The sequence below is a fragment of the Apodemus sylvaticus genome, chromosome 15 (assembly GCF_947179515.1).
Source record: "Apodemus sylvaticus chromosome 15, mApoSyl1.1, whole genome shotgun sequence".
Classification (NCBI taxonomy): Eukaryota; Metazoa; Chordata; class Mammalia; order Rodentia; family Muridae; genus Apodemus; species Apodemus sylvaticus.
Window position 1 is genome coordinate 56,220,211 of NC_067486.1, and position 12,661 is coordinate 56,232,871.

The 12,661-nt window shown below is 44.8% G+C and overlaps 1 protein-coding gene across 1 annotated transcript in view; it reads right to left on the reverse strand.

Moving 5' to 3' along the window:
• Ccdc191 (coiled-coil domain containing 191) overlaps window positions 1–12,661 on the reverse strand; it is a 70,230-nt gene that overhangs the window by 864 nt on the left and 56,705 nt on the right. Inside the window, exons 14-16 of the mRNA XM_052158702.1 lie at window positions 6,035–6,178; window positions 3,628–3,780; window positions 2,874–3,019 (exon numbers count right to left, since the gene is read on the reverse strand). Coding sequence (XP_052014662.1) covers window positions 2,874–3,019; window positions 3,628–3,780; window positions 6,035–6,178 — 443 coding nt within the window. The remainder of the gene's footprint in view (window positions 1–2,873; window positions 3,020–3,627; window positions 3,781–6,034; window positions 6,179–12,661) is intronic.

Here is a 12,661-nt window from a genome sequence, read left to right on the forward strand (position 1 = left end):
CACCAGATGGCCACTGGGGATGCCAAGGAAGGCCTAACAGTCTCTACCCAGTTAGCTAGCCTCTCAGAGTCAGTGTATGGGAAGGGACAGTGGTGGAGAAACACAGGCACTGCCCTGTCTCCGGGAGCAATGTCTGAGATGCTGAAATGCATTACTGAACTGAAGTGGATATATCTGAAGAGGGCAGGCCTTGAGTAAGGTCCAGAGTGAAGCTTAGCCTGGCACGCAATCCCAGGGTTGTACACCAGCACAGGTTGCTGAGGCTTTGTGTAAAACCAGAGGCAGTGATGATATTTGTTCTGGCCTCCTAACCAGGTACCAAGGCCCAAGAATTCGCCTCGGTCACTGTTAATGTTACAGCTGTTCGCTGGGTGACGTTTTGGATAATGCTGGCTTCCGCCAAGCAGCCCTGCTTCACTGCATTGACCTCTCTCCACTCGGCCACACTGAGGGCTTCCTGTGGCCATCTCCAGGGCCCACGCCCAGGCTGAGGTGGTATCTCTCCCCTGCCGTTTACAGCTTCTCTACTTTGCCCTCCAGGCTTTCGGGCTCCTACTCTCTGGCTCCTCCTAGTCTACTAGGAGCTGAAATCTCCCAGCTCTAGGGAAATAAGTAGAGCAAGGAAATGGACAGACACTGGGACAAGCTGGGCAGCAGGTGACCTGGGCAGAGCTTGACGATGTGAAGGATGAGACTGCGTTTGCCCTTAAGCTGAAGTGAGCTCCGCGCAGGAGGCCAGTGGGGCAGGACAGGACGCAGGGACAACGTGGGGAAGAGACAATGTCACAGAGAGGTTCTACCCCAGCAGATGGACTTCCTTCCTTCATCTCACAGTTCCTATACTGACTTTCCGCTTTGAACCCTAAAAAGGAACACTATCTTGCTGTTGTTATCTTTTAGCTTATAAACAACAATGAATTAGGAGACTGAGCAGGGAGACAGATGTAGGAGCAGGGTGATTTACAGCAAGGAAACCCAGTGTGGGGTCCGGTGGGCTGCCTGTGTGTGCTGTGTGTACATAGGAGTATATGCTGTTCTCTCGTCAGAAAGTGAATTCATGGTCTCGCTTCCCCAGGGTTGTTGTAGTGATCATAAGTCATACTTTCTGTTCCGAAAGCCCCAAAGGAATCCTCAGGCTGAGAGAGAGAGACCCCTGAGGCACGCAGGAGGAGGTTGGATGCACATATATTTTCAATGGCATGACCCTTGGAAGCCTCAGTTATGAATTGGGCTCAGGAGTGCATTAACACACTACTGTTTCCTTGTTTGTTCACCACAGCCCAGAGGCAAAATATATTCATACTCACTTTAATGTTTTTTTTTTTAATTCTAAAAGTTTTATCTCTTTTTACATTCTATTAGTGCGTGTGTATGTTGTGTGTATGCACATGAATGTACACATGCCACAGTGTGAGTATGGAGGTTAGAGGGCACACACTGGGTCATCAGGTTTGGTGGCAGGCACCTTTATCCACTAGGATGTCACCTGCCCTGTGATGAGGAGGTTCAAAAGTTTATGATTGCAGTCATTAGGTACTGAGTCCTCACCTTCCTATAAAGCAAATGCATTTTATTCAAAGGCAAGTCCCCTGAATATTTATCACGACTGCAGAGTTAGTCTCCTTTTACGCCAAATTATAATACACTTGTTCGTCTATTCCCAGACCGCTGATTTCCAATGCCTAGAAATTAGGAACAGACAGTTTTTGTAGGAGCGGCCATACTGCTGTAACAAGATGTGCAGGAGAAGCTCAAACACAGTGAAAGCAAAGAATCAAAAGGAGAATCGCAGGGAGGAGAGGGCGGCCCACAGCCAGGGCTGTGCCGTGCCATCGCTGGCCGCACACCGCACGCCTGCCTCCCAGGGGTGAGGCTTGACTGTCTAAGGGTTGCTCCTGCCTGTCTCAGAACTGCTGTGCAGATGCTCAGGGACCATCGGAAGGCAGAGAACAAGCGTGCTTGCTTATATTTGTATATTATTATTTCTCAACAAATAAAACCTATTTTAAACATTAGTAATAGGTCATCTATACACAGAATTCAAAACAAGGAAAAAACACATGGTAGTATTGAGGGCTTAGGGGGAGCAGGAGAATGTTCGCGGTACAAATCAAAAGATTTATTTACCTGTAGGAAGGACGTGTGACTGGGAAGGTCACAGTGATATTCCACTTTGACCTCAGCTGTGGTGACATGGGTGTCTCGTAATTACTAGCTATATTTGTATGATTTAAGCACTTTAAAATTTTGTGCTATATTTCACAATGTTTAAAACCGTCAAACTTGCCGGGCTGTGGTGGCGCACGCCTGTAATCCCAGCACTTGGGAGGCAGAGGCAGACAGATTTCTGAGTTCGAGGCCAGCCTGGTCTACAGAGTGAGTTCCAGGACAGCCAGGGCTACACAGAGAAACCCTGTCTTGAAAAACAAACAAAAACCAACCACAAACAACAACAACAAAAAACAACGAAATCTCTGGGTTTTGCTCTTGCAGAGGAATGTGAGTTTCGCTTCCAGCCCCCACACGGCGTCCGTAACCACCTCCAACTCCAGTTCCAGGGGAGCCTAATGCCATCGTTTGACCTTCATGGGCTCCAGGCATGCATGTGATAAAAATGTTAAAAACTGAAAACCACATGACTACTAAGGAACAAGCACTCAGGTATGTTCCATGGATTTTACACTTGTCCCTGCAGCCCATGAGGGGACAGAGGGGACAGGACAAGAATCCCCGTCACTGTTCAGGTGCTCCCTGTGCTGCTGCCTCCCTGAACATGGGAGGGGGCTCTCCTGGCTTCCACCCCACTTCTTCACGGTGCAAGTAGATGTTCCAGGCAGCTGGGGAGACAGCTTCAAGAGAGTGCCACGCCTTACCTGTCACAGTGTTCTGTGGCAACCTTAAGCTTTCTCTGGGAATCCATCTTCAGCTCCCTGACAGTGGTAAGCCAGGCCTTGAAAATCTTCTTCTGCAGTAAGTAGGCACAGAGTTTTCTGACTTCTTTCTCTAGATCGCTGACATACTAGTGGGTGAAGACACGATAGAAATGAGACAAATGATATCAGTAGACACCTAGAGTAAGTTAAAAACAAATCAGAAAATGCTGAAACAGACAGACAAAGCAAACCAAAAAAGGATGCAAAGGGCTGAAAGAGGATAAGAAGGCACCTAAGTCATGACATCCTCTGTAATTTGCTGTCAGTAACAGTAACAGATGATCCAAACTCACCTAAGTACTGTGAGACAGAAAACCAAGGAATATTAAGAAACAAAAGCTAAAGGACACATTCCAACACAAACATACGTGCGTGCATGCATAAACACACACACACACACATGTGCTGGAGACTTTATACTACCCAAGGTTGACAATATTTCAAATGAATGAACTGGATTCATGGCTCCATGTTCTTGAAAAACCAAAGTGGGCGTGGCATTATCAAGCCCATTCAGCTTGTTTTTTTTTGTTTGTTTGTTTTTTTATTTAATGGAAAGTTGAGCAGGGAGGTGTATTTATTCAGTTTTGATTTTCTGAGAAGAGGCCTCAGCGTCCCAAGTGCTGAGACTATAGGTAAGTGTCATGACACGTGGCTCAAGGAGATGCATTTAAAGTACTTTTCCCGTCCTTACCTGGAGCCAGCTTCCGATGACTCTCCTATACAATAGTTGGGAGTAAAATTGATCAGCCTTGGCTGTCTTCATAGCCAGACTTTTCTGGCTACACTGGAACCAGCTGAGCAGGCATTTTCTCTGTAAAGCCGAAGAGTGATATCCTTTTGCTACCTGGAAAATTTTTTAATGAAAAGTGGAACTTATTCCTTGAATTTTAAATCACTTAAGGAGACATACCTAGGTAGAAAAATGATACTACATAGCAGGTTTAGACAGTCACCTGCCTACCGTCTGTGACCTAAAAGCCTGAGACTCCCGGCCGGCCGGCCTTGCTCTGTGGAGTCATGGGTTCCCAGCATGCATGCTCTTTCAGTGCTGACCCCCTGGAGGCCGCAGAGACTGGCTGGCTATGGAGGTGGAAGGAGCAGCTTTGAGCCTCCCCTCACGTCCACCAGCCTTTGGACTGTGTGGCTGGCAGTGCTCTCGGTTTACTCTGCTGGAACTCGGACAGCAATTCCATAACAGACCGCTCTTGATTATATACCTAACCACTGTCTAATTGAGGAAATGCCAATACTTTCAATTAGTTTGTAGAATGAACTGTCACCAGGATTGAAATTTAGACATTATCAATAAACCACAAAACCATTGATATAAAAATAACATGATGAATATTTTAATGTCTTACCAATTTAAGTGGCTCAGAGTATCATTCAAAATAAATACAATTCAGTTTTTATGTATGAAGGAGACGGCTGTATCCCTTCAACAGTCAGGAGAAAAGACCTTCTCACTGCAGTCCTTTCTAGAACAGTGACACATTTCTCTAGGTCTCATCTAACCTAGCCACCCATCACTGTGAACGTGCTGCGTCCCAGATCTCCTGCTAGTCATATTTACCAGCCAGAGTAGCCATCACATCAGGCTCTGTGACACATAAAGCTGCCAGCCAATGGCAGAATAACACTCCATCTGCTTCAACGTCTTGATCATTTTCCTGAATGTTCTCTGTACTGGATACACTTGTTAGGGTGCTGTGAGGCATTTCATTGGTGTTAGATTTCAAGGATCCTGGTAGCTGAGCTCTCTATACAGACATTGTGTACTCTCTGCAACGTGATGTCACAGCACCACCCAACGGAGAAGACGGAGCCTCATCCCTCCCTCCTGAGTGACCCTAACCCTGGCCTTATGATTGCTCTGCTCAGTGAAGTATTAGTGGGCCGTGTTAGATAGTTAGATTATCACCCAGGAGGGCACTGGGAAGGAACTTTCACCTCACAGTGAGCAGACTGCGAGACAAGGCCTTGAGCTACGGGGCTGATTACCACTCAGAAGAATGGCATCTGAATATGGCTCCAGCCCTGGGAAGACACGTGACAATCCAAACGGCCAGAATCAAAAGTTATCTATAATTTGTTTTATTCTTATTATGTGTCAGTGTATGTTCATGCCCACGGAAGCCAGAAGAAGGTATTAGATTCTTTGGAGCCTGAAGAAACAGCCAGTTGACATCCACTCAAAGGTGCTAGAAAATGAACTCTGGTTCTCAGCAAGAACATCAAGTACTCAACCAATGAGCCTCCTCTCCAGAGCTGATAACAATCTTGTAAGCCTCAAAGATGACTGTCTACTGGAGGCTTTCTAATAAAGATACACATTGCCTTCTCTTAGCTGAGTCATCCAACTGGGTGTGTCCCAACTGGACAGACCATGTCCCTCAGACAAAGCTGCTTTTTCTAGAAACTTTAGGCATAGAATGCATGCCATAAAATGTGACGTGGGACAGTGTGGCGTCTTGATCACTGCACTGGCACCCCTTGGGAGTGTCCCGTCACCTTATTCTGCAGTCAACCTTACCTATGCTGTACATTTTTGATGGTGATCATAAGGACCCAGGAGACTCCAGAGCAGGGTGATGGGCAGTAGAGGCTGACAGAGGCCTTATGTAATTTGGCTTGCTAGACCCATTAGTTAATTGCTAGGTGGAAGGAACAACTGAGCAGCTCTTAAGCCAGCAGGGCGGGCCGGGAAGACTGGGAGTGGAGCTCCAAGGGGCCTGCAGACTCCTGAGAGATGAGGAGTGCCTTGCACTGCCCTGAGATTCTGGGTTTGTCTATGGACTTTATCATAGCAGAAATCACGCTTATTACTTTGTTAGAAACCATGATAAAATCTAGTCACCTCTATTCTACCTATAGTGGTGATCTCTAATAAAATCATTCTACTTTCCAAAACCTGTTAAATGACAAGTCTTTAGATAAACAAATCTGGACTCTTAAGACAGACACATATATACTCCAGGCAACTCTTGCTCTGGCTTTAAATCACTAAGCTAGCTTCCCACTCTAAAGCCTGACTGAGTTCATGCTATCCGAGAAAGCCTGCTTTCTACTTGGGGCTGATACCATGATGGTGACATCACCTCAACATTTTGCTGGCTTTGCATTCTCAGTCTCTTCCAGGGCTCCAGGCCTTTTTTCCTTAGCAAGATCTTTTCATAATGACCTTTGGCTACTGCTTCCAACTCTTGATTTCTTTTAATTCTCTTCTGTTTCTCTAGTTCTTTCTGGTGGAAAAAAGAAGCAAAAATTCCATGATAAGAAAAACGAGAAAGAATTTCACTTTAAAAGAAAACAAAATTAACATCTAAAAGTTAATTTTAGATCATTATTATAGAACTCTAGAATATTTTTTAAAGGATTTTGCTGAGAGGGTCAGGGGACGCTGGTCGTGAGCCCCACATCAAGCTGAGTTATGCATCCTTGGATTTATCTAATAGTGCTTACCACTTCCTTCATTACTAAAAAGTCAAAACATCTAGTCAAGGGAGAAATCAGGAAGCTTTTTCTTATTATTACAGAAAAAGCAGTAATGCAAACCTTCACTAGAATTATGATGTACAGCCTTATATATAAATAATGATGGTCAAATGACAAGAAACTCCTCTGAAAGTCTAGAAAAATATTCTTACCAATGAGTTATTTTTCTTTCCGAGTGAACAGTAAGTCCAGATGTAAGCTGAAAGTATTTATCATCATAGAGCAGCCTTCTGTCCTGAGCAGTAAGATTAACTGCCCCTGGTGGTTCCCTGAGAAAGAAGTTACCTTGTGCTTCTCACAGAAGAAAGACATGCACTCCTGAGCAGTGTGGCCAAGAAAGACTACAGCAACTTAATGGTCTACCTTACAGATACCATTATCTACTTCTAGCTTTTAATAAAAGCAGTCTGTAATAAAGGTGGGAGAGAAAAGTCTACTGACTGTAGGGAGTACAGCAAGACACAGCTTTAAAAGCAGATTGCAGACTGCTCTCTCAGTGGTGGTCACCCGTGGACCAGAAATACAGCAATATTCAAGTTCCTTTTTCATTCTCTAATTTCATGTCATGAAAAGGCCAGTGGTGAAATGGTTGATTCTGAGAAGTTACTTTGTGTGTCTGAGCCTTCTGAGAGAAAGACACACACACACACACACACATAGGTGTGTGTGTGTGGAAATATTTCTAATAGGAAAGGGAGAGTGTTCTCATCTACCAATGCAATTACCTATCTTTGTACAAGTTCCTGAACATGAACTTGTTCAGGGAATTACATCAAAATAACCTTTATAATCTCTGTTTTAGACACTTGAGAACCTTCTTGAATGTGATGGCAGACATGAAAACTGTAGCTAAGCATTCCTTCGTGAGTAGTAGGAGGGTGAGGAATAAATGTGGAGGTAGCCTCGGTTCTTTCCACATGCAGTTAGCAGCAGCCTGTGGCTGCTGTGGGAAGCCCTGGCTCAGTGTAAGGTACCGGCCCAGACACACTCACAACTCACTGTCTCCCACGTCCTTGTACAGGAAGTGAATGGCAGCTGTATGCACTCAGTGGACATGCATCTCCTGCTTTGACAAAGCATTTATATTGGGGATTTACACAGTGGTTTCAAAGAGCACATAGTTCTCTCAGGTTAAAAGTGATATTAAATATGGGTTTCTCTTCTGATTTTAATTATATTTTGCATAATTACAAATGATGTATAAAACCAGTATCTTCTCTGTATCGAGAAACTATGTCTCAAGAGAAAGATTTAGGTTTAAAAGTATGTTAAGGGAAGTATACAGCACTCAACTCTATTTTAACACTAATTTCTCTATTACTGCTGGATCACGGAAGTAAAAATAGAAACAGGCTAATAATGGCCAATTAAAAAAATAAAAGTAAATAAAACCAAAAGCAACTACCAGCAAAAAAATCCCTTTGATCCACTGGACCCCTCCGTACACTCTGTTCCTCACCACGTCCCGACCCACTGGGGAGTGGCTCCTTCCCAACCTGCCACAGAGACACCCTGTCCAGGCCATGAGCGATGCCCTGTTTCCAAATTAAAGAGTCCCTTGTCTCCAGAAGCGCTCAGGCGCACCGCGCTGCAGCCGCCGCATTCCTCCCCCAGCACAAGCACTTCTCTTACTGTTCTAATCTCAGGTCCTCCTGGAGCTTCACTCTGGTCTTGATATGCAAGCTTCTCTTTGCAGCTGTGTGTGCCTAACAGGCTATTTGGCGTGTATACACGCGTCCTGTGGGGACCTCCTTTGTAGAAAGTGAGCTCTCAGGTTTCTACACCATGCTTCCCACAGTATTCTCCCTGTCTACATCTTTAGATGATGATCGACTCTTTTTCCAAACTAATATAGATGGATTCTCAAGACAGAGATGCTATCTGTCCTCACTACTCTATCCCAACACCCAGAGCAAAGACTGGCACATAAGTAGATACTTTACAGGTGTTTACCCTTCAAGGTAATATGTTTACTAAATGTGGAAAATGTCATTTTCTGTGATAAAATTACCCTTTTCAAGAACAGATTTCAATTTCCCAGTAGTTAAAAATGTATTTATAAGCTGGGTGTAGTGGCACCTATCTTAAGTCCCAGCACATGGGTGGTAGAGGCAGATGGATCTCTGGGAGTTCAAGGCCAGCATGGTGTACAAAGTGGGTTCCAGGCCATCAACAACCACAACCTCCCCCCAAGTATCTCCATCTGGCTGCAGAGCAACAGCTTGATCAGCAGTAGGAGAAACATGTACCGCGTGGAAGAAATGGGACTTATGAGAAGGTTTTTATTTTTAAGTCATGTGAGACCTGTGAATGACCCGTTTATTTGCCACAGCTGGTGTGCTTTTCTGTCAGGGTCAGAGGGACATGAAGCTGTTGTTATCCCCTTACCCCATACCCTTTCTTCTGAATGTGGAAGACCACTTTTTCATGGTGTTTGCTTGTTTTTTTGTTTTTCAAGACAGGGTTTCTCTGTATAGCCCTGGCTGTCCTGGAACTCACTCTGTAGACCAGGCTGTCCTCGAATTTAGAAATCCACCTGCCTCTGCCTCCCAAGTGCTGGGATTAAAGGCGTGGGCCACCACCGCCCGGCTTCACGGTCTTTTCTAATGAAGACTTCTTTTGCCCTAAAACTTTATATTACATGTTGTCTTGACCAATCTTTTGTCAACCTGGCACTAGCTACAGTTAGTGCAGAGGCCTCCATCAGATTGTATGTAGGCAAGTCAGTGGGACATTGTCTTGATTTGATGTGGGAGGACTCAGCTCCTTGTGGGCAGTGCCACGCCAGGGCAGGCAGTCCTGGGTGGTGTATAAGGAAGCAGGTTGAGCAAGCCCTGGGGAGCAGGCCAGTAGGGGGCAGACCTCCTGTCTCTGCTCCAGCTCTGACCTTGGCTTCCCTGATAATGGTCTGTAACACACCAGCAAAATCAACTCTTCTCCAAGCTGCTTTTGGTCAGGTTGTTTATCACAGCAATAGAAAACCAAACCAAGACACATGCCCTTCACATGCATAAGTGGGCTTCTATTTTATATTCAGATAAATAAATGTGATTGTCCCTGAGATCTGCTCTCATAATACTTGGGCTATTCATCTCCCTAGAGAATAGGGTACCTCTACTGGAAAGTCTGCTGATAGATTAATTCAGTGAGCAAAACCTGCCAACTAGAAGTTAAACCAGATTTCCCTCAAAGACACCCAGCCACATGCAACTAACAGACAAAGTTCCAGCAGGCACTGCTTCAGGAGTGCCATTGAGTTTTTGTTGTTCAAAGGAATAGCATCACTGTGGCCTTGGAGGTTGTGTCTGGGTTAGCTACATGAAGCCTACAGCGAAGCCAGGAGCTGCTTGTACAAAATAGGATGCCTCAAAAGCATGAAGCGCACGTGACAGGCAGAGTGGGCAAGCGCGCTGTGCACAGCACTGTGCACAGCAGGGGAAGGAGACAACTGACAGGACGCTTAGAGCTGAGCGCACTCGAGGAAGGCTCAATCACAGCCAGGCAGCACGTGCACTGCTCTCAAAGTCAGAAGGTTACAGTCTGAATGGAAACTGGTCTATGTGAAAAGGCTTTTTGTCTTGCTATGGGCTGGCATTTTTAAAAGGGAAAGGTTGGTGATTGGTATAGTGAGATAAAAACATTCTTCTAGCCAGCAAGTTTTTTTAAAAATCATTTTTGGTTTGTTCAGAGATCAGAACTAATGTCTTTTTTGTGAAGTGACCTGAGACATGTAATCATCTCCCAAACTGGAGAGACAGGCACTCAGAGGGACAAGAGCACAGAAGCCTTACCTACCCGAGAAGGCAGGGGCTACAGACACGGAGCAGCTGCAGTAGAAGTGTCGGTGCAGTGCTTGGTGTGTGTGCTCGTAGGTAGTGCTGCAAGTGCACCATTGAGAAGCTAAGGCTCAGGAAGGGGTCCCACCCTGCTGTAGACTTCTCCTCTAGAAACCCAGTATGTTTTCACAAAGATGATATGGGGACTAAGGATGCTTCCTGAATAGTCTGTCACGGGGAGAGGTGCAATAGCCCAAACTGCCCCGAGCTTTCTTCCTCCTGAGAACGGAGGCTCTCTGCTTGTACCAACCCACGCTGTGTTGAGAGGGAACTTTGAGAAGTCTGCCAGATGTGCTCTCTTCCCACCAACCAGCTGCTGTAGGGAAGGGCTCTCAGTCACAGAGAAAGGGGGAAGGGAGGTGCAGCAATACCTCAACCGCATACCAGGAACAGAAACTCCAGAGCCAGAGCTGGGCTCGCCCAAGATTGAAATGTATTCAGAGCAGAGACTGCTTCCCTCACACCCACCTCAGCACCTACTTACAAACACTGTGCTATGAAACAGGAGGAAGGACATGGCCTCTGGGAAGCAGCACAAGGTGAAGACCCAAAGCCAAAGGCACTGGAAAAGTGAAGCCTCTAGTGTCCATAGCAACAATAAAAGCCAATGGTAGTAACCATAGCAACAATAAATATCAAACAAAGCCCAGTCCCTGCCTAGATTAACACAAATCTCCACACTAAAGCCCTACACGGTTAAATTTCTACTGCTCTAAGCAAATGACCGGCTTTCAACAATAATATACAAATGATTTTTCAAAAGATAAGAATAAGGTCTGAAAAGATAAAAACAATTATCAGACATGACAAACATGACAGACATGACAAAGATGCTGAAGCTGTTAGAATTTTAGATAGTATATGGCAACATCAGAGTGCTGAAGGAAAAGTAGAGAAAAGATGGGCAGCATTCAGTACCAGAGAGGTGACTGCAGAACACATGAAAACCATAAAGTTCATAAAGAAACAGTGCCAGACATTAAACCATGGGGGCAGAACTGAAGAGGGTCTTGGAAGTCCTGATTACTGGGGAAATCGCTGAAGGAAGAACCCAGCAACTTGAAGTCATAGTAACTGCCAAGGAGCAGGAAAGAAGCTGGCACATCTGAGAGACTCAACACTGACGTGACTGGGAACCGGGAAGGACAATGAAAAGAAGATTCAGCTAAAATATTTGAAGAATGGTGGGTAAAAATATGTTTAAGTTTTGTGATAAAACACAAAGCTTTATATCCAAGAAGCTTAAAACTATTAAAAAAGGCAAACAACTGAACAAACCAACCATATCTAGATAACTTGTATATTTAAGAAAGTTAAAATGAGACATAATTTAAAGAGGAAGAGGAAAGAAGCTTAGCAACTGTTACAGACTGAAGTCCTTATGCTGAAACCCTAACTCTATCAGTAGATGGATCTATGTAAGAAGCGACAAGCGCCTAACCCGAAAGGATTAGTGTCCTCAAGATACTCCAGAGTTCTCTACTCTGTCCCTCCTCATGAACCTGTACCAGAGAACAGGCCCTGTAGGGACATGTGGGACCGAGGCTGTCTGAAAGGAAGGAAGCAGGTTAGAAGCTGAGGAAATCTGCCACCAGGAGCAGAATGGTTCAAGTTCTTCAGGAAGAATACTACATGGCACAGATTAAGAATTTAGATCTGTACAAAGAACACTAGAAATGGAAGGCAAAATCCAACACCCCTATTACTACAGCAGCTGTGTAAGGCAGCAACTTCAGCAGGACACCTAGAATTCATAGCGTAATATAAGCAAAACAGGACACACAGAGCATAAGAAAATGGGAGGGAGAAAGGGAAGCGTGAGGCTGTGACGCTCTCGGGACACAGAGGATTCTATGATTTGAAGATGGGCGGAGATTATTACGCATTAGATAACATTAAAATATTCTTAAGAGGAAAGCAAATAACTCAGTAGAGGAGATAAGTTGCTTACTAAAATCAGAGACAACAGGAAGAAAGAGACGTGGGGGACAAGGACAACTGACAGGTGACAGCACACTTTACTTCAATTACATCAGTGCCATTGAAATGTGAGTAGCACAAAAAATAACGAAAATTTGCTAAAGGACAAACTCCAGATAGGATCCCTCTAGTTTGCTTCCTGTTCTAGTAAATGCCATGACCAACTTTCTTCCAGAAAGCTGAGGACGAAAGAACTCTTTCAAGCTCATTTTGTGAGCTTAGTCCAACCCCAAAGTGAAACAAAGACGACACAAGAACAGAAGATTAGGCTGATATTCCTGAGGAATATTACTTTCTAAATCCTCAACAAAACACTATCAAGGCAAGTTCAAGATTACAGTAAAGGTATCGTATACCACAGCCAGGTGAGGAAAGACAGAAGCTATTATAGCCCAGAGAGTGCGAGGGCACAAG